Below are 23569 nucleotides of genomic sequence, written 5' to 3'. Positions count from 1 at the left end.
TTAATAGATGAGGCATGTAAAAGTGTTTCTATTTTGGGAAATTGTGAGGCAGTGCTTATATGAGAAGAAAAAACAAAGCTGGATAAATAATGTGGATATTTTCCACCATAACTAAGCTTGGGAAAACTAGAACTTCTGTGGCTTGATAGGTGTGCATATAGGTACTTAGTAAAGAATCCCTTGGTGTGCAAGACAGTGGGTAGTCATACTTGTCTTCTATAATGATAACTCAAACAATTCTGTGCAATGATTCATGGAAACAATTGGATTCTCATCTCCTGGAGCCGTTTATGATAATATGTTACCAGCAAATGCAAGTGAGAAACTTCAAGCAAATAGCTGTAAGGAATGCGGAGGGGTGGTGGAGGTAATGAGGGAAAAATACAAGATAGCAGCACTTTATTTGTGAATCTAGACTGTTTGGTGTATATAAAAAATGTGGAAATTTCAGTTGGTAGTGAAAACCTTTCTTCAACTTTCACAGAGAATTACAATTTATAAAAATGAGTGCCCTTGGGTATGAGCTTTTTCTGTTTTTTCCCCCAGAAGTTAGGGTGTATGTAATGTTATACAGTTGTCAGATTTTAAGAGTATATTTAAATTAACTCTGCATTCCCTGAAATGAATTCTAGATGGGTGGTGTGTTAAATATATACTGCTCAAGTACTTCATCTCATTCTCCCTCAAGGCTGTCCTCAACACCTACTTTTGTAGTGAAACAGCTCCGGTTGTATATGATGCTGCTGGTATGGCTTTTCTGGTAGGAGCTGTAAGGTAGAAATTGGATCTCATACTTCTCTGGACCTTGAAATGAATGGGAAGTGACATCCTTATTTTATGTCACGATTGTCTGTATAAGACTATAGTTAGCTGCTGATCATCTAGGCTACCCAGAAAAAGCATGCCAGGGCAAGCATGGATAGTTAATGACCAAAAAATTTACTGTATGAAAACTACAGTGAACCTTTAAGACTTGTGTGCCAATAGATTCAACTACTTCTGTAACCAATTTCGTTGTCAAACTGTCAGAGAGTCAAATGGATTGGTTAGAAGGTCACCTGTTCTCCTTTCTGCTTCCCCCTCTCCTTTTATAGTTGTTAACCAGTAATTAAATACCTCAAATCCTAGAAGTAGAAAGGAAGGAAAAAGGGAAAAATAAAGACAGAAAATTCCTTGACACTTGGATTAAATGAGTATCTAGTATATCTAACCAGAATATTAAAAATAAAATTCTATAGGAAGTATATGAACTAATAAAGAAAAATTCAATTGATAATTGAAAATAGTTAATTCATTTAATTTAGATTTACTATCAGTTACCTTTAATTGTAATAGCATCTGCCCTGGACTTAGACCATCTGAGTTCAAATTCTGCCTTCTTTATTTATTAGATATGACCTTAGGCAAGTCTTAATATTTTTCTTTAAATAAAAAATTTTGTGCCTTGGTTTCCTTTTCTGTAAAAGAGGGATAATGTACATTATCTAACTCCTATATTTGTTTTGAGAACTAAGTGAGATAATACATGTAGCAGTGCTCAGCATAGGGATTGGTACTTCCTAAACGTCTAGCAAATACTATTTCTGTATCTTTTCAACTGTCTCTCCAACATCTATCCATCCATCCATAGCTGTTCGTCTGTCTGTCCATCTATCCATCTTTTGAATGTTTCTAACAACATAGATTGATGATTTGTTGTTTTTGTTTTTTGCCATAGAATATGTAAAACATTTAAAGTATGAAATGAATTTAATTGGCCAGAGGGTGGGGGAAGAGGAGACAGCCCTGAAAAACCAAGTTATGCACAGAGATCTAGAAGTTTTACTTTAAATCCTCTGGTTAAGTGTAATATCCTAATTTTATTTCTGCCTATTCATTTAATAAAATTTAAGTAATTAGGCAAATATTTATTTGAGTGTTTTCTTTGTGCAAAATATTGTACTAGGTGCTGTGGGAATACAGAGAAACCTAGTATTTTGTTCTTGCCCTTGAAAAGTTTATAATCTGGTTGGGATTACATATAAACATATAATTATAGCGTATATTTAAAAAAGATTGTGTAAGATAGTGTGCATTGTGTTGAATAAGTTATATAAAAAATAAAATTTCAGAGCACTTATTACAAGTGATTAGAAGGGTGGATCTAGTTACCTGGAATAGGCTCAATTGGTTTCCTAGTGATAAGAAAGGAAGGCGAGGGAAATAGGGAGAGACAGGCAGAGCAAAGTCTGGGAGGCAGCAATAAGTGAAGTCCAAGTGTATCAGTCTAGTAGAGTAGAAGGTTAAAGTGTAGACTACTAGAAGATAAGTTTAGAAAGATTGATTGGATCTGGATGGAGGGCCTTGAATGCCATAGTCAGGAGTTTGGACTTTTTCTGTCATCAGGGGAGAGCCACTGATTTTTCTCGAGCAAGAGAGTGGCCTGATAGTAGGAGTGGCAGTAAGATTGATTTGGAGTTGGAGATACTGAAATTAGGGAAATCAGTTTACAGTCTGTTGCAAGAGTCTAGGTATGAAGTGTAATAAAGCCCTGTACTAAGGTGATTATGAGTGTGGTAAGAAGGTGTGAGCGTGAAAACATTATTAAGAAAGTGTTGATGGAGCTTAATGACAGGCTGGCAATGAGGAGCAAGGATAAAAAAGAGGAGATGGATATATAGTGTTCATGTTTTGAACTTGGACCATGCTGAGCATGATGCTCCTCTGGGTGTCAATGGATGAGGGAGGGTGTTGAGGAAAATGATGAATCCAACTTTGTTTTGTTGAGTATGACATAGCAAATTACATCTTGGTATAATCTTGATGTACTTTTCTAGCAGTCATTTGAGGACTGTCGTATTTCAGGGAAGTGAAAGAGAGCTCATTGTTGGGGATCTAGATATAAAAATAATGATTTAGATGTTAAGGAATGAGATTTTGGTAAAAAGAATATAGAGAAAGAATAATGTTTAGGTTGGCAGCGTTAACATGTGAGTGGCATTTTCTATGATTATCTATTCATCTTAATTTAAAAAAATAAGCTATTTGCTCATCTCTCCCTCCCTAATTTTTCCTCACCCTTTTTTCCCCAACATTATCAATTATCTACGATGTGTTGTACACTATGCTGCTCACTGAGGACCCAGTAATGAACAAGACAGACATAATCCCTATCTTCATGGAACATATAGAATAAACTTAAAAAAAAAACAACCCAAAATCTATTAATGGTTTCTGTTGTTCTTCCACTTGCTATAAGCTTTTGATAATATTTACACAAGCATTTATCTCCCTGGGTCTGGAAGACATTTTCTGACAATAGGTTTCCTTTTCTCTTTTTGTGGACACTTTTTATTATTACTGTATTGTAAGGAATATTCTGTAGGATCATAATTTTAGGAACATATTAAATTACTCATCATTGAAGTTAAAAAAATACTGATTGCCACCCCCCACCCCCACCCCCACCCCCCCCTCGTAGGGAGGTTTTTATTGTGTTAAGCTTATAAGTAAGGTCCTTTGGGGAAAAAACTTTTTCGGCAAGGTGAAGGAAAAAGATCTTTCGTTTAAAACTATCTTATTCCTCACATGCAGACTTCTCTTAGTGATATGAAATTTATTTCAAATCACAATAAAACTTGCACTAGACTTTAGACTTTCCCCTTCTCTTGTTTCTCCTGTCCTTATTCTGCTTTTGATTTTGCCACAAAGTCAACCCAGTACCTTCATCTCACCCTTTCCTCCACTCTTTCCTAATAAAATGGAGGAATGGTGGAATAGGAATGCAATGTAAGATTGACTGGCCACTTCAGGTTTATAAAGGATGAGAAAGCATCCTTCAAAGGAATGATCTATCTGATTGCAGATGTCTGAATTTAAATGCTGAGATTCAAGCTCAGGGAATCTTATGTTGTTGATGGTCCCTAATTCATTGCACTTTCACTCTTTGCTGTGCTACCCCTTCTCCTTCAACTGATCCATTTTTGAGTTAGAGGATTATAAATGAAATCATTTAGAATAGAGATATCAGGTAAAAATGGAGTATCAGGCATTATCTGTAAGATACACTTTTCTGATAAAAAGGGAGACATTATTTTTTAAATTTTTTTATTGAAATATATATTTCTGCTTTGTAAATAAGTTCATTTATGTCATTTTTTTAGATTTGACATATAAGTGATATTATATGATATTTGTCTTTCTCTGTCTGACTTAACTTCACTTAGTATGATAATCTCCAAGTCCATCCATGTTGCTGCAAATGGCATTATTTCATTCTTTTTTATGGCTGAGTAATATTCCATTGTATATATGTACCACATCTTCTTTAGCCATTCATCTGTTGATGGACATTTAGGTTGCTTTCATGTCTTGGCTATTATAAATAGTGCTGCAATGAACATTATGGTGCATGTATCTTTTTGAATTAGAGTCTTTGTCTTTTCTGGATATATACCCAGGAGTGGGATTGCTGCATCGTATGGTAGCTCTATTTTTTTTTTTTTTTAAACTTTGGGTTTTATTTATTTATTTATTTATTTATGGCTGTGTTGGGTCTTCGTTTCTGTGCGAGGGCTTTCTCTAGTTGCGGCAAGTGGGGGCCACTCTTCATCGCGGTGCGGGGGCCTCTCATTATCACGGCCTTTCTTGTTGAGGAGCACAGGCTCCAGACGCGCAGGCTCAGTAATTGTGGCTCACGGGCCTAGTTGCTCCGCGGCATGTGGGATCTTCGCAGACCAGGGCTCGAACCTGTGTCCCCTGCAATGGCAGGCAGATTCTCAACCACTGCGCCACCAGGGAAGGCCTATTTTTACTTTTTTAAGGAACCTCCATCCTGTTCTCCATAGTGGCTGCACCAATTTACATTTCTACCAATAGCGTAGGAGGGTTCCCTTTTCTCCACACCCTCTCCAGCATTTATTATTTGTAGACGTTTTGATGATGACCATTCTGACCACTGTGAGGTGATACCTCGTTGTAGTTTTGATATGCATTTTTCTAATAATTAGCAATGTTGAGCATATTTTAATGAAAAGGAAGACATTATTGGTGAAAGAAGAAAACCCCTATGTTAGGAGTGTTTTGAAATGGGAAGGATAGTTTTTGCCATATTGGAAGGAATGATGTAAATCTGAGTGTTTTAAATTTTGAGTTAAATAGATATAAAATCACTTTAGTAAGAGAGCTTTTAAGAAAGCAGTTTGATTGGAGCAACATCTATATTTATCTAGATTACTTAGAAATCTTCAGGGTATGGGAAAAACATGTCAAATTTTCAGGGCTTTAATACTAACCCAGCTATGGGTTACTGAAATCACTTTCATAGTGGCCCAATCTGGCCACCACATTTGGATAGGAATTCCAGATGCTGAGTGTCTCAGTAATAAAAGTTGTGGACATGTACCCTATGCTTGGTTATTTTTCTAAACTTGGATAGAGATAATAAATCAATTTTGTGAGGTGAATTTTCAACCTCAAAAATACAGGTCACTTTAGAAGACAACAAGGCATAACTTTTTTCTTTTAAGGAAAAGTTAAGACAAAAGCTTTTGAGCTTGGATAATACCTGTCTTTTTCGACCTGCTGAAAGGTTTCTAGGCTAGAAAGAAGTCTCTGAAAGCGTAGTTTTTATAATGGTGGTGCTGCTGACATACACTTAACATTATCAGGTCAAATGGCAGTGATACAATTTGTAGGCCTTATACTCTGGAAAGTTGTAGTACTCTTATTGGTATTTGTATTCACTTTTTGTTAACTGGTCTTTCTTGTTGTTTTCCATTTTAATTTACTGTAAGACTAATACGTCTTGTTAAATAACAAAGATTGCATCACAGCATTCAGCATTGAAATGCACTCCTTTTTGGGGGAAGCCAGATAGATGTGTTTACTCTGTAGAGAGATTTAGATTTGATTTTTTGTTTTCTTCGTGGTAATTATGTTTGCACTTTGCTGATCACTAGTTGTGCATTATTACAATGGAAGGTGACAGTTTGATTGTCTTCATTTGGAGAAACAAGTAATTTTATATTCACTAAGCTGTCAGGTAACACTAACTCACAGTACTAAGAGCTCCTGGCAATGTGGCTTGGCACCTATATTTAACTGCTTTGATGCTTGTGTAACCTCTGCTGAATCAGAAATACTTTGCCTGCTGGAAATGGTTTTCAGGGTTGTACAATGAGGTTTTCATTAAGTAGACAAACTGAAAATGAACTGCAAAGCCACGGTTGTTTCTCTCTTCCCTTTCCCCTTCGTCCCTCCCCCTTCTCCTCTCCTTCCCCACCCTCTCCTGTTCCCCTCCCCATTCCTCTTCTTCCTGGTCCTCCTCCTCTTATTTGATAAGAACCTGAAATTTATACCTTATTTCATTACATGAAAGAGAGAAATTGCTGGCTTGCTTTAGCTAAAGGAGAACCTCAGAGATTAGCTTCTTTATATAATTTTGCTCACTGGCACTATGTGTGAGCTTTCATTTTTTGAAACTATCCATATAGTACAAATTTTCATTTTTCTCTTTTTTCTGGCAATATTAAAAAGTGAAAATAGAGGTGAGAATGGAAAAGTATAGTGAGAGCTTCCTACCTACCCTTTCTCTCTGACAAGTTATTGTTCTGGTTTATAATATTTATTGGTAATTGGATAAGATATCCATATTGGGCTTCCATATTTGTGGATTGGTTTTAAGCTGACAAAGACATGTTTGGTATTCACTTTAAATATTATGGTTCTCATTTCATGTGAAGAGGAGATTCAAAGTGAATGTATATCAATAAATTCATTCTGCGATTATTTTAGACAGCTTTCTTTCACTCAAGCCACATAGAAGTCTTTCATTTGAGTTATAAAGTCATTGTGCTTGATTAAAATCCTCTTAGTTAGTGTGTATTTATAGTAGCCATTGTTTGGTTTTGCTCTTATTGTTAGGTGACTGATTTTATTTATATATTCTGGGCCTGGCTTTCCAAAGCAAAGATCTCAACAAGTTACTGGTAGATAAGCTTTGAGAAAAATTCAATATTGTTTCTATCAAGCAAAAAGTATAGATAGAGGTTACATGAAGGCAAGTTGTTTTGATCCCAGGAAGAAACTGGATACTCAGAGACACATGTAATAATTATAGGTTTTCCATAGGCAGTCAGTCAGGCAGGCTAGTCATTAGGCTGGTTGCCTGCCTCCTCCAGCAGATACTAACCAATTAGACAGAGATGGTTACGTGATGTAACATTATCAGGAGAAACAATTCATGAGTCAAAGCATTCCAAGACATATGAGCTCTAGTCCAAAGAACAGTCTTAAGCTATATAAAGTGACAGCAATATTGTCAGCTAAATATAAACTCTAGAAACACAAACTTTGATGACTTGAGAAGAATCTGTTCCAGGTAGTCCCTGTTTTGTAAGAACCTCAGAAGGCCTTTGAATACAGTTTTGGAGCTTTGGTGTGAAAAATTAGAAGCCTTAAATAAGTCAAAATCCATTAATTTAAGCCCTTTCTTAGACATACTTCAAGGGCTTCAGCGTATTTCATTTGCCTCATCACTATTGATTTGACAACTAACTCAAATCAGTGAGTTTTCTTCTAACAGATATTGTCTGTATATGTTACCATATATGCTCTGAAAGAGCCACTACAGACTTTAAAAGATAGGTTTATAGCTCTGCAAGGTAACTCTGAAAGCTTATAAGCTTCTTTTTCATGGAATTTTCTCATTTGCTTATTAAAGAGTTGGAAGAGAGAGAAAAACCTGGCAGAAGCCTAGGGAAGATTGGAGGTGGAGTGAGGGACAGGCGGTAGCGCTGGATAAAACAGTACAAGGATCAATAACAACCCTCAGGCTTTACCTGAATGAAGCGGGAAAAGTTTTAAAAGGGTTATCTTCATTTTAATGTCTGAAATAAGGGTCCCTCCCCCGGCCTGTCCACCCTCCCCCCAATACTTCAACGTGGGAATTAGAGGTACAGGAAGAGGGTTTTTAAATCATTCTTTGCCCTAGGCTGGGTGGCATGGCATCCTTTGTAGGGGTTCCTGGGTATTGTGCATTTTGGCAGCTGAACATATCTGTTACTCATGCTCCTTAAAATGAGAGGCACTGTGTTATATTTTTGGAAAATTATTTGTTTATTTCTCAGTATCAGATCAATTGCAGCATTAAATTAACAGTGAACTACCTGACTGAAATAAGTCTACCTTGGTAGCCTGGGGCTGAGTTGCAAAAAGAAATGTGAATGTTGGCCTGAAATTTTAATTTTTTCTTTAAGTAAACCAACTATTAAAATGTTGCTTTATGTTAAAAACAGGGCTTCTTTTGAGTAAATGTAGCACACCTAAAAAGTGAATGCCATTTGATAATAATCTCAGAAGTAATGAAAACATTTTAAAAAAACAGGTTAAAAATATTGTTGTAATAAATTCAGTGGCTCCTTTGGATAATCATGTCAGTCCCAAATGATAGTTTTGAGGTGAATTCTTTCCAAGCAATGGTAAAGAAAAAAAAAAAAGTAATTTCAAGTGACTATGCCTTATGAGAAAGTTGTTTTAAAAAATCCTAACTTTTAGACATAAAAATAACTGTTTTTTCTTTTTTAAATAGCACCATCAAATAAGAAAGATTTAAAGTTCTAGAAAATAAGGTTTTTCTGAGATAGAGGACTTAATGTGTAGATATCCAGTCCTCATCATTTTATCAAGTCTTGGGCCAGCTAATCTTGATTTCTTGTTAAAGAACATAAAGGAAATTTACTGTCTGAGTAGATTGGTAATGGTCTAAACATTCAGATTTTATACTGGGGTTTTGGAGTAAAATAATTATAATCTTCCTAGAGGTACTACTACTGGCTTCCTAGAAAACTTTATCACTTACTGGAGCTTTTATCTCCTACAATCTCATTTTCAAAAGTCCTAAGCCCTGAAGTTCTTCCCAATGGCTGGCATCCTGGGAATTCACTTGATCTGCTGGGCAGAGACATTTCAAACTCGGGAACACATGATGGGAATTTAGTTTTATGTGTCCAAAGATATGTTATTCTCTTTGGAGGTTTTACTTGATAATAGCTATGCCCCAGAAAACCATCTTGTTTAACCAATGTGATAAGTTGACAATGTAGTTTTTCTCTCTGATTATAATGTACTCTGTGTAGTCAATACACTGGTACCATGTGAGTGTAATTTCCTCTTTTATTTTATCTCCAATGCACTGTATTATAAATAAACAGTTAAAAAAAACACCAAACAAATCTGTTGCATCTCCTTTTAAGATTGTACCACTGTAGACACTTGTTCTAGTAAAGTAGAATTGGGCGCATTTGATTGCATTTAAATTTTTCATGCTTCAGCAGTTTGGCTGGGAGCACAGTAAAGAAAAATCCCATGAGCGAGGATAGTTTAGAATAATAGAACTTGATTTTGTGTATTATAGCGGCAACATTTGCGCTGCTTTAGTTAGGGTTGTGTCAGCACTTCCATTATAAACCCCTGTTTTCAAGGGGTATAACTAGGGAGATATTTTTTTTAATACAAATTAAAAAAACAATTCATTTGAATGATTTTTAAGTTATAATAGTGCAAAAATAAAACAAAGTTAAGTCACATAGAAATTGACCGTTTTCACAAGGATTTTAATTCTTTTGCTTATTAGTTGTATATGGCAGCAGCTAAAGTAAGATACTGTTCTAATACACTGGGAGTGAAAGTTTTTGTAATGAAAAATTACTAACATGAGGATTAAAAATAAAAGTAAGCATCCCATGTGAGATTTTAAATCATTAAAGCAAGTGTATATTTGGCTTATGAGTTTCTATAGGAGAGTAGCCATGGTGCAATGACTATAGTAAAGGTATTACCAAAAGTCAAGTATCTTTGCAACTTCTAGAATACAGTTTAGTTGGTCTAGTAAAAGGGAAAGCTAAAGTAAAGGAGTGAAATGAATGAGGAAGTAATCAGTAAATTGAAGGATTCTATAACAAATAATTGTGCAAAAAATAATCAGTAAATTGAATCTAATAATCAGTAAATCTAAGGCATTTAAAACTGCATTAAAAAGAATTTATGCACATTTTCCTTTTAAAAATGCAACAAAATCACCATCTGAAACAAAAAACTACAACAAAACCATCAATAAAAAACAAACCTGAAAGAAGCCCAACAATTTTATCAAAAGGAAATGTCTACAGGGGGGCAATACCTAGCTAAAAGAAAAAGAATCACCTTTTTTTCTGCTAACAACATATTGAGAACTAAAGGAAACACAAGAAATTAAATAAAATATGATATGGAAAAGTATTCTTGGAACAAAAAAATGTTAATTCCTTTGCTAAAGGGAGGGATTTTGAAGTTGAGTATGCCTTCCTTGGTTTTTAAGTATTATTGTCTTACCTTTCCCCTCTTCTTGTCCTTTAATGATGATGTGAACTGAGGATGAACAGTCATATTTAATATTGCTTTTTTTTTGGCAGCCTGTCTTTTATTTGCAAACTTGATACACATTTGTATTTGTAGGTGCAAAATAAAAGACAAAGTGTGTGATGTTATAAATTGGTAGCTTTCCTGAATGGTCACTGGAGGAATCACCAGAAGACTGTTGATGAAGTAGAGGTGAAGCCTTTCCTCACTAATTGTATTCAGCGTGTAATTTCTAAACTTCCCTCTGAATTTTGATTTTCAATTAACACTCCCCATTTGAAAATAATTTTCTATTTAATGTAATTGCAGGAAGTAATTTATTGGCTGATTAAGACAGAGGGCCCAGCCTTCCTTAAGAAAACACTCTAACAAACCAGCCTTTAAACTCAACGCATAGCTTTGGACAGCTTTAGTCTATTTTTACAGCTGCATGGTTGTGTTTAATTAGGATTGTGCACGATTGTTCATTGGTGCAGTTTATAGTTGAAATTATTCTTAAGAGACTTTTCATTTTGGGTTTTGTGTTGTGGTTAATTTATACTAAACCCACAATCACAGATATTGCTATTGGAAGGAGCCAAGTCACTTTATAATAAGAGGACGTTTGTTGGGGAACTAAAGTCACTCTGAGTTTTGGATTATGACTTTCAATTGTATTTAGCTGTTTTAAAAAGCAGCAGTAAATTCATTCTTTTGTCTTTAATGTGAATGATTACATTATTGGTACTGTTATTATCTGAACTATGAAAACACTCTTGTTGTTAATGGCAAGCTCTTGATAAATTTGCAGAAGAGTTATAATTTGCCTGGTTTTACTATAGTATTTATGAGGCTAATGAAGTAAGTTCTACATGATTCCTGTATTGTAAGAAACATCATTTGGTATCATTTTCTGTAAGTTTATATGCATTTCTCCATTTGTCATTATTGATAGAAATTAGTCAAGGATATACTTATCTAATTCTTTGATAAAGTACTCTTTAGAAGATTTTTCTTTCTCCTCAAAGAAAACATAGATATACTTCTGTACTTTTTTTCCTCCATATTATTTTCTAGTATCAAGTCTAGTAGATTAAATTTTTATTATTTGTAGAATGATTATTATAAGTAGGTATCAGCATTTTAATGTGTTCCAAAGCACTTCAAAAGCCTGTAATACTTTTATTTAGAACTGTGCATAATTAGATTAGCTGATCTTACATTAATTTTTTTCACTGTAGGATACTAAATCTGAGCCCCCTCATTAATTGTGAGAAATTTAGCATTAGCTGTTAAATCCTATGTGAAACATGGGCTGCTACATAAAAACTACTGTTTAAATTGGAATTAACTTAATTATTTTTCTTTGCACTTGATATTTCCTTCACTGCAATATTCATGAAAGCATGTGACAGATTTGTAAATTTAACTGTTAATCTCAGATTTCTAGACCCTTTAATCAGTATTTATTTGTCTGTAGAAACAGTACTAGCAAGTTAATGATTTGCTAATTTGAAAAATGCTCATGTGGTTTCCTATGTTAACTGATTTGTGCATTTTTTAAAAATAGTATGAAATCAATTAATGTTAAAGAGCAATTAAGGTGGAGATTTTATTCCTTTCGTTACACAGCAATTTTAGAGCTAACTACTATAAACCAAAAACAATGTAAAGTTTTAGAAAATATACTCAATTGCCTGTTCTTTTAAGTTATACACTTCTGGTGATTTTATTTCTAAACATTTTGCTAAGAAAATCATCTCAATAAAGTGATATTCTAAAAGTTTTGAAATTCTGTTTAATAATCATGATTTTCTGATTGTATATGAAAGCACAGAATGAAGACCTTGTCTTCACTGTGCTGAGTGTAGTTGATGTTTACTTGTGGATACATAGAAGAATGTGCAGTAATTGTTTTTGGAGTTTTAAGAATATTATGAATGGTAGGCATTTTACTCTTCATAGTAAATGCTTTGAATCTTATATGTACTTTCTAATATAAAATAGATGCATAGTTGTTTCATATACTCAATTAAAATGTCACAAAATTGCCTTAAAACTAATCTAGCATCATCAGCTACTCAATCAGTATGTCACTTAAAAGTTTACTTGTAGCAATTGACACAGCTTGAAGGTCTTTAGAAAAAGATCAGATTGACACTAATCAGCGTTAGGCCTAGTACTCATAATACAAGGTATAAACTAAGAAGTCAGGACCAAGTTTGTTTAGGATTTTCATCATAGATTGCTTACTCTCCTGATTATATTTTCTTACATAGACTTCCTTTGTTCCTACGTAAAGCATAAGAGAAATTTGGATATTTGTAATTTCAACTCATCCTCCAAACTGGTTCATTTGCTGTTCATTCATTCATTTTTTTTCATTGCTAGCCATCAACTGAATTACTCTCAATAATCTAGTTGGGAGAACTGGGAGGAAAAATACACACATACATGTACTATACATTATGAAAACTTATTCCACAAAAATTTCATTTGTGGATTGGTAAGAAAGAAAATGTGCAGCAATTACTGGGAAGAAGTTTGCTTGAGTTAAAAGCAAAGAGGGAAAGTGGAACAGATAAGCTAAGAGTTCTTTTTCAGTGGTTTAGAGTAGATCATAAACATTTCTGAAGTTAGAGAACTTTCCTTTTTTCCTGAATTAGTCACATGTAAGGGATGGTTTATTCTTTTGTCATTGACAGCCCTTTTAAAAATCCATGCTGTTTCCTTATTCTGCAGAAGAATGTCTTCCAAGCAAGCCACCTCTCCATTTGCCTGTGCAGCTGATGGAGAGGAAGCAATGACCCAAGATTTGACCTCAAGGGAAAAGGAAGAGGGCAGTGATCAACATGTGGCCTCCCATCTGCCTCTGCACCCCATAATGCACAACAAACCTCACTCTGAGGAGCTACCAACACTTGTCAGTACCATTCAACAGGATGCTGACTGGGACAGTGTTCTGTCGTCTCAGCAAAGAATGGTGAGCTTTTAAAATCTGGCCACTGTCACCAAGTATGTCTGTTATTATGGGCTCATTACAAATAAGTGTTTTAGAGAAAGCTCAGAGTCTGTATCATTAGAGTTATTTGTGTTCAGGCGCTGAAAACGACCACCTTGTATATTATTAATATATTAATACTAGTTAGTGGGAAAAATTGGAAAATGGTTTGTGGTTTTGTTTATGTCCATTATTAGGTTGACTTGCCAAAAGATATTTAATTTAATTTCGGGGGAGATTTGGTTATCTTATTCTCTGATTCTCTGTATTTAAGGTGGTGACCTTGATAATACCACAAAATAGGTAGTATGATCCAATAAAGTGTGGCTATGTATTAATATTGAAAAATTATAATAAGCAAACATGTCTATGTGAATGAGGTCATATAGTGAATACATCTTCAGTGAGGAAATGCAGGTATTTATCATTTTTAACAGTCATTCTTGATTTATAATAAAGCTTTTCTCACTTATGTGCCTATATATTAACTTCAAAAGGACATGCAAAGCTCCTGAGTATCATTCAATCAAACTGCAGGAGTTTGCCCTAAAGGTAGAAAAAACAATGTCCAATCCATGCAGTGTATTAGCCAGCTTTCCCATGTTAAATTCTACCTGTAACCATCAAAACAGACACCATAATAAGTGACATTATTTATCGAGTTTAAAGCAAAAATATTAAATTTTTTAACATTTAAAACTGACCAAAATCTTAACATATTTTATTAGATTAGGAATTTTAAACCCTGTTTTACATGTCTTAACTTTTGGCTAAATTAATGAAAAATATTTTAAGTGGGAAATGGGGAAAAGTTTTATTCCTTAATAAAAAATAAGGTAATATTTAAAAATGCCTTTACTCTAATAGCATTTTAAAATTCTTGCTCTATGCTTAATGTTTCAGAACCAATTCAAAGACTTAATTTTATAATTTATGGAGGTAGACATTTTTCTTTTTCAGATGATTTTGCAGGCACAATTAGTACTCTGAAGCAGTAGCTTAGAAATAGTGGATTGGACTAGACTAGACTAACTGTTCTAGACTAACTTTAGGTTGAAAGGGGATCATCATTATGCAGTTAGACCCCCTGGAAGATTTGTTTTCCTTGCACAGGGGGAAGAGAGAAGGTATAATAAAGCAAGGCTAAAAGTCTGTTTTTTTGATTGAACTTAAGCGGTTCATTTTATAACTCCAATATACCATGGGTAAAATAGATATTCAGTCACTCTCACTGGCTTTTTGGCAAGATAATAGGGCTATGTTCTATCTTTATTTCAACAAATCATTATGGTGCACCTCCTCTGGGCCCAGCATTCTGCTGGGTACTGGTTGTCTAGTAAACAAAACATGCATGATTATGCCTTCATGGAGCTTATATCTAGGAAAGGGAACAGAAATAAATATACACACACAAAGATATAATTAAAATTTGATATGTGTTAAGAAGAAAAAGAACATAATGCCATGTGAGAACATAATGAAATAAACCTCATTTAGAATGGATGGATAGGAATGCCCTCTTTGACCTAAGGGTGATAAGAACTAGCCAGGCAAAAAATAGAAGAAAGAGTAAAAATAGCAGAGGGAACATCATGTATGAAGTATTTGAGGTGAGAAAAATATAGCTGAGTTTCAGAAAGTGAAAGATAGTCCTTGTAGCTGAAGTGTAATGAGCGAGGGTGCGACATAACGTTAGATATGGTTGGAGAGATTGGTAGGGGCTAGTTATCCGACAAGACCTTGTAGGTAACGTTATGGAAGTGAGATTTGATGCTAAGTGCAATGGAAAGCCATCGAAGGGTTTAAGAACATTTCAGAAAGATAGTTCTGACTGTATTATGAATAGATGGGGGAAGATGGAGTGAAAGGAGGAAGACCTGCTGGGAAGCTATTTCAGAAATCCAGGTAAGAGATGATGGTGGCTTGGATTAGTGTGGAGGCAGATGGGCTAGAGAGAAGGGTTAGGTTCAAGATATATTTTAGCTTTTATGCCAAATATACTCATGGACAAATCAGAATAACTACACTGGAAAATACAGGTTGAGGCAGAAATAATACAGTTCAAATTCTACTTCTTTAGAGCACTCTTTACTTACTTTTCTTAGTATAATTTAGTTGGTATATTGGCAAGTGCAAAATTGCTTCGGTGAGTTATTCTCAAAGTTTTATGATCTAAAATTTTGTCAGAAAATAAATATTAATAATTTGCTTACCAAATTTACAAGTGGGATTTATGGTAGTATAAAATAGTTTAAATTTACAAATATGTTATATTAATATAAAGAAATCATACTTGCTGGAAATGTTTTCAAACTTTCATTCTCTTCTGATATCAAACATTACTTTGTACTGGAGCCTTTGTGTATTCTGAATGTCCGGAAGCCAAAATATTTTGTTTTAGCTCCCACTCTATAGTATTTCCCATCTGTGTACTTATATGGTATAATAAAAGGATTTAACAATTGGGAAACAGCAGCTGCATTTGGAAATTCCCTTTTCATTTGATAGATTCAATAATGTATAACAAGTGTAACATCAGACCTGTAATGACTTATACTGCAAGTATCATACCACCGACCAATTTTTCTTTACAGCAAAGGAAAACAATAGAAGGATTTTAGATTTCTGGACAGCCTTGCAAACCTACATATATTGAGTGTATGTGTTGCAGTGGGATGACTGTGATGAGAGTAAAACTTAATAAACACTTTGCCTCATTCTACATTCAAGTAAATATTAAATCTGGAAGAATTGTTATGAAGTTAAGAGAAACTTGTAGTTCTCTTCAGTGGATCCTATTTGTTACGCACTGTAATTGAACCTCATAAAATCAGCATAGAGAAATAAAATTTAAAAGAAAGTCTAAAAACAACAACAGAGATTTTATCAGCGCTTAACTCAGTTTCCATTGTAATTTGCTTTCAGTGATGGCCCTCACTCATGAACAGTTAGAAACAGGCACTAAAAGTTTCTTATATACTGGGTTCAGGAAGGGTTTTACTTTGAAATATCAACACCACAGAGGAGCTTTTCTGTAAGACAGAGTAAAGACAAAACAGAGAAGTTCTGCTAATCCCTACTTCTGGATTAGAAAAAAAATCTTTAGATGTTAAAATTCGGATTAATTATTTTGATGTTGCACTCCAACAAAATATGAGACTATACAGTTTCAAACGAGTGAAAAAATTCATTGTGGAATAAGCAAAGGAGAATAGAAACTTAGAGAACAGAAATTTTAGAGCTCAGCATTCCAAGACTGATTGAAGATAAAAAAATTTTAGACTCTGATTTTAATTACCATTACTTATATTATGGACACCAAAATGTTCGATTTTAAATTTAGTGTGCTATGTTAATTTGTAAGATCCGTTTGAAGGCTGAAAAGTTAGTGTAAATAAGAATTCACTGTCCTTGTTTGCTATGTACAACCACTACTATTTTCATTATGGTACCAGTGTACCAGCACCTTTTTTGTAGAGGAATTTTGACACTTCTTTGAAATATATTTTTGCTCCCATTAGAACTGATTCATTAGACAGGAATAAATTCACATAATTTTTTCATCAAAAAATGTATAGTGTATCATTCTTTTTAATGTAAACAAGCATGAAGAGCATTTTGTAGTAATATTTAGTGGCTAGCATATAATATTCTGTGTAATGATTATCTGCTAACGATTACTTGAGTGTGTAGCACCTACTAAGTTCTAAGCACAGGGACTTTCTTGTGAATAAGACAGGTATGATCCCCTCACAGAGTGAGACAATTTTAGACAATGGTAAGTGCAATAAAGAAAATTAAATAAGAAAATGTTATTGAATGACTACTTTAAACAAGCTAGGGAAGGTCTTTTTGAAGAGGTGACATTTGAGTTGAGATTTGAATAATGAAAGGGAGACAACTATGCAAAAATTTGGGGGAAGACACCCAGCTAGAATATATAGTAAGTGCAGAAACCTCTTGGTTGGTGTATTTGAGCAATAGGAAACAATGGAGTGTCTGCAGTGGAATGGGTGAGGGAGAGAATGGTATGAGATGAAATCTAGGAGGCAGGCAGATGACAGATACTATGGGGCATCATAGGCTACAGTGAGATGTTTCGACTTTACTTCAAGTGAAAGAGGAAGCCATTGGAAGATTTTAAGAAAGAGACTACCATGATTTGATTTATGTTTTTAAAAGATCATATTAGCCGCTGTGTACATAATGGATTGCAAGAGATAACACCACAAACAAGGGTATCTATTAGGAAAACTGTTGCAGTAGTGCAGGTGAGAGTTTGACGGTAAGTGGAAGAGTGGACAGTTGGGGAGTTTATTCTTTGAAGAGTTCCCATGGAGTCTGAAGAAGACAAGATTCACACAGAGGGTGAGAATATGTTATGTAATATACATGTGGGCAGAAATTTAGTCAAGAATGAACAGGAAGTGAAGTCGATGAGACCAGGGCATGGGGAAGGGTAAGGCTTGCCTCCTGGACCAAGAATGGTCCCATGTGAGGACAGAAGCTTTTTGCCTAATAGGGAGATATTTACAGGTGACTTCCAGGGTAGGTTATGGGAATGTGGGCTAGACACCAACAGTATCTCTTACAAGATCCCCAAAGTGACAGGATTCTAAGTGGGACCTCTTGCATGCATGTGCACCTGTGCACTTACATGCATTCTCATACTGATATATATTTTAAGCCAAAATGGGATTATATGCATTTGGCTTTTAACTACTAGTCTAATTAGGTAGAAATAATCATACTGGACCCTCAGGCCCAGAATATCAGAACTCCTTATTTTAGAGACCTACTTAAATTCCCCCAAGTTTTATCTTCTAGAAAAGTTTAAAAAATAATATTCCACTATGAATAAAAGATGCCAATAAAGTTGTTTTTTGTAATTTTTAAAAAAAGTAATAATAGGCATGTTGAGATATTTAGTAAATAATTGTTGGGAACAATACTTTCTTGCTTGCAAACAATTTCTCCTCTCTGTCTTTCTTGCTTTCAGTTCAATGAAGTTGCTAATCAACTCTGAAGTGTTCTATGTAGTTCGCTTTGAGTCATAAAAATTCTGTGTGGACTTTGTACCATTCCTGGGAATGGAGCTGTTGCCATTACATGATAACATAGTCCAGGAACTTTGGGTGAGGACTTAATCCTTCCCAGCCATGCTTTATGTTGTGACAGACTTTTAGAAGATTTCTAATTTTGTCACCTTTTAAAAGATTTTAAAAACTTGAATTGTTGCCAGTTTTTGTTAAGATTTAGTAATTTAAGGTAGTAGGTAGCACTCAAATAAAATTTATTTATTTTTTATTTTTATTATTTTCCTCACATTTACTTTAGAAAGTGTAGTGAAACCCACTGGTTCACCTGTCCGAACTATGTGCAGGGTTTATGTTCATCTTTTTGGTACCTGGTTGGGTCTATGAAGCACTGGGGAAAAAAAATCCATACACTAGGGAAGTTTAGACTTCTTGAGAAATTTAGTTACTGCTACTCTCATTTTAGGATTTGGATATTCATTCACTTTAAGTAAAATTCAAACCTAGACTTCTGGTAATAAGTGAAAATGTTCATCCTTGCCCCTGAGTCATGAAACAACATTCTCCAGGAAGCCCTGTGGGAGATTTCCCATTTTCTATAACTTTGAAAATATACTAGCATACAGTATTGTCCGTTTTTAAACCCATCTAAGAAACTTAATGACAGAAATTTACTTACAGTTTGGACCAAAAAATAAAACCATATTTATGGCATGGTGTAGGTAGTGAAATAGACAACTAATGCTGTCTAGTGTTAACACATTGACCACCTTTATATATGCACACCTTGCTTATGTGCACTGTTTCATTCCTGCTCTTAAAAAATGTATATTTAAAAAAAAACTTTCCTAAACCTGGCTTATTTAAACAAAACGATTATTGGCATGCTACTTGGAAATATGTCATTGTTTATGGACATTTGAATTATTTTATCATTATTTTTATTGATATAATGCATCTTTCTAAATATACTTTTTGGAAAAGATTTCTTACTTACATAGCTATTATCAAAATCTTTATAAAAAGTAGAAACATTGACATGCTCCGGAATAGCTGGCTTTTCCCACCCCTGGGCAAGAAGGAATCAGGTATGCATGCTGATTAACACACTCCAGTCATTAACGTGTGATTATGTGGGCTGCATATTGAGCACCTGCCAAAATATAAAAATCCAGTACTTTGTTACATCTGTGCAAATAATTTTTTGCATTTCTTTTGCATTTTGACAGTTCAAGGAAAATCAGACCCCAGTATCTTCTTTTTTTTTTTTCAGTGTACTAAAATTGTGTGTACAGAATGTTTTCAAGGAGATAGGATATGTCATGTTTATTTTTATTTTAATCTTTCGGGCTGTATAAGATCCAGTGACTGGGGTTTGCAGAACTCTGACTGTAATATGAATCTCTTAATGAACTTCATCACCATGATTCACTTACAATTTACAGCATTCCTTCATGTTCATAAGGATTATCTTTTCTGGGATTCAGCCAATATTCCTCTAGTTTGCTTTATTTTTATGTGATACCTTTATGTCTCATAAATATTTTGTTTTCATTCTTTCACCAATATGCTGTTAGTGTACACCTCATAGTGATGCCAGGGCTGCTATGGTTTGATTTTTCCTATCCAATATCCATTTGCAAATATTCCTTCATGACAAAAGTGTAGCTTGGGCTCTATAGCATTTCCAGACACTTAGGAAAAGTCACTTTTCGATAATTATTTAAAATAAGATTGGTTACTCAGAAAATCTGGTATGATCTCGTCTAACAGCTTGATTGAGCAGGCCTATTCTACTCAGCTTTTCTTTTCTTGATGGATTTAAATGGCATTTGAATGTAGTAGAAGATTTTCTTTTTTAAAATAAGCTTCTCGTTAAAATTGGTCAGTATTAATCATAGGAAGCTGATCTCAGGACACCAATAATTTTCTAATTAAAGCAGAACTTCACAAGCAAATTTCAATCTATAGGTGGTTCTAATTAACGTACACTTTCTTGTACAGAATTCCTTCTTCCTCAGTGATGATTTGGATATATCACTGTAATGAAATCTCATAACCGGAATAATGAAATCTGCACATTTCTGTAATGTTTCTAAGCATTACGGTATAGAAAGTAATGTATATAAATATTATATAGCATGCAGTCATTTACATGACTAATTTGAACTTTTTCAAGATTAGAATGAGATACGAATTTTAAGGTCCTTCTAGATTAGCATGAATAAGATGATGATACATATGATAGCGTGTTGCTTTGGGAGCAGAAAGCTGGGGTTGTGTTTCTCCTCCTCCAGATCTACCTTCTTATTTTAATTTGAAGAGGGTTACTTTCCATAAAGTCAACTTAACATGACAAATCCTGCTGCCACCATTTATTTGGAGATGAGATTGTAAGGGCTCTCTTTGATTACTGAGTCAAACCACCTGCACTAAGCAGGAAAGATCCTACTTTGTTCCTTCCATGAACATATCTAACCTTTCTTGAACACATCTAGTGAACGTGCCTTAATTACCTTGACATGCAAATTATCCCACTGTTTAACTGTCCTCTGTAATAAGAAGTTTTCCTTGCTTTCCAAGAGAAATGTAACCTTTTTAAAGAAGAACAACTTCAAGCTATTATTCCTTTTGTTAATATAGCTTTCAATGTGATGACATATTTATTTTTTATACCCTTAACCTCTTAAGTATTATTTTGGTATTACTACAGTCCCGTGACCTCTAGGCATTATTTTTCTAGGTGATGCAAGTTGAGTTCAATAGTGTGTCTCTGTGTAAACCACATCCTCAAATCCAAAGTATGAATTACACACCTTTGCTAATAAAATTGTACATTCAGGTAAAAATTAGAAATTAATACTTATGCATGTTATCTCTCTTCTTTATATTTAATTAGCACCCTAGAAAATGGGAAACCCGATTTAATAAAATGATTAGAAATTATTTTGTAAACTTCTGCTTTGATTATAATTTAACTCTAATTTGTTTTTGCTGCCAGTGTACTGAGAATACCTAGAATACAATAGTCTCAAGTTCACCAAACTTTTGGGAAGAAATGTGCCCTCAGTCAAGCATAGATAGATTATTGTGGTATAATAGAAGAGACTCATTTACCTTGAAACACAAAGAATTAGAACTTTTTGGAAATTAGCGTTATTTAGGAATTTTTTTGTTAGTTCTAGTGGTTAATTAGTAGTTTTTTTACATTACTGTGGGCTAGCCAGGATTAAACTAAAGTAATCCATGAACAAATTGAGAAAACCTTTGCTCTTGAATTCAGAGTTAATATTTGGCCTTCAGTTGTATTAATTTTTTTGTACATGGTATGCTTCTACCAAAATGCCTTTCTTGTTTTTGATATATTCTGATACATTTTGATATATATTCTGATATATATGTTCTGATATATATTGTATGTGAAGTTGATTAAAGTTCATTTATTTTGCTTTCTGTAATTGACAGTAAAATTAGAGTTTAGCTCTCCTTTCAGCTACTGTTCTCTTGGATCCGTGAGGAATGCCACAGTAGGGCAAGGAATGAATCTGAATCTGAGTTTTTGGATTTTTCAAAATTAAGAGAGAAAAATAAAAATTCACACCCCTCCCTTACCCAGAGAGAAAGGACGGGCTCTGTGATTGTAACTGAGCCATCGATTCAAGGTTGTGTGTTGTCTTCAGGTACTTGCTGCTTTGTGGTAAATTGGTGACAGTTTTGTGCCAAGTTTTCCTTTTTCTGGAAATGTAAATACAGATAGATGTTGATAGATAGATAGATAGATAGATAGATAGATAGATAGATAGATAGATAGTTTTATAAGCACATAGCCTCCAAAGAATCATTTTTAATCTCTGTACTTGTTTTATCTGTAAAAACTTAGCGAGCTAGAGATGTTATTTAAAAATTACTAGACTACAAAGAGTTTCCTGTTATGCCATTATATATATTTACTTGACATATTAGAAGGAAATTAAAGGCTTTTGTGGTGAAATTCTCAAAATTGGGAATTTTACTTGGGCAAGATCCTAGTGAAGACAGGAGATTGTTGAGTTCACAGAGTGGCTGGGAGGGCTCAGTGTGTATGACGTATAGAGCAACCCGCTCTCTAGTTGCTTTTCCATAGGCAAACTAGACCATGAAAGGACTTCACTGTTAATAGAGTGTAATCTCTCTTAAGGAACAAATGGATTTGACTGACCTTGACTGGGCTCTGGTACTTTTTATTGTTAAGATTTGTGAGGAATTAAGAGGACACTCTGGCTATTTCTTTTTTTGTGTGACCCCAGACTCATCATTTTTATTTTATTTTATTTATTTATTTTTTTAAAACCCACATTTGTTTATTTATTTATTTTTGGCTGTGTTGGGTCTTCGTTTCTGTGCGAAGTCTTTCTCTAGTTGTGGCAAGCGGGGGCCACTCTTCATCGCGGTGCGCGGGCCTCTCACTATCGCGGCCTCTCTTGTTGCGGAGCACAGGCTCCAGACGCGCAGGCTCAGTAATTGTGGCTCACGGGCCCAGTTGCTCCGCGGCATGTGGGATCTACCCAGACCAGGGCTCGAACCCGTGTCCCCTGCATTAGCAGGCAGATTCTCAACCACTGCGCCACCAGGGAAGCCCTATTTTATTATTTTTAAAAAATTTTATTTATTTTAAAATTTTTTTCCTCTTCTAAACATTTTATATGTATTGAGTCATTTAATTTTTATAATAACCTTATAAGGTAGGTGCTAGTACTATCCCCATTTCATTGATGAGGAAACCAAGTCACCAAGATTTAGTGACTTGCTCAAGGTCCCAGAGCTCAAGTTCGCTCAGGTGGCTGAGTTAGGATTTTTTTTTTAACATCTTTATTGGGGTATAATTGCTTTACAATGGTGTGTTAGTTTCTGCTGTATAACAAAGTGAATCAGCTATACATATACATACATCCCCATATCTCCTCCCTCTTGCGTCTCCCTCTCACCCTCCCTATCCCACCCCTCTAGGTGGTCACAAAGCACTGAGCTGATCACCCTGTGCTATGCAGCTGCTTCCCATTAGCTATCTATTTCACATTTGGTAGTGTATATATGTCATCGCTACTCTCTCACTTCGTCCCAGCTTACCCTTCCCCCTCCCCATGTCCTCAAGTCCATTCTCTATGGCTGCGTCTTTATTCCTGTCCTGCCCCTAGGT

The 23569-nt window shown here is 34.7% G+C and overlaps 1 protein-coding gene across 14 annotated transcripts in view; it reads left to right on the top strand.

Annotated features, from left to right (window-relative positions):
- Positions 1-23569, top strand: part of SOX6 (SRY-box transcription factor 6) — a 625789-nt gene that overhangs the window by 223505 nt on the left and 378715 nt on the right. For all 14 annotated transcript variants that reach the window (XM_068554456.1, XM_068554455.1, XM_068554467.1 and 11 more), the window contains one exon: positions 13099-13339. In XM_068554456.1, coding sequence (XP_068410557.1) covers positions 13103-13339 — 237 coding nt within the window. In that variant the 5' untranslated portion in view covers positions 13099-13102. The remainder of the gene's footprint in view (positions 1-13098; positions 13340-23569) is intronic.

Source organism: Eschrichtius robustus, chromosome 11 (genome assembly GCF_028021215.1).
Source record: "Eschrichtius robustus isolate mEscRob2 chromosome 11, mEscRob2.pri, whole genome shotgun sequence".
Taxonomy (NCBI): Eukaryota; Metazoa; Chordata; class Mammalia; order Artiodactyla; family Eschrichtiidae; genus Eschrichtius; species Eschrichtius robustus.
Note: the sequence above shows the minus strand (reverse complement) of the source record. Positions and strands in the feature narration are given on the sequence as shown.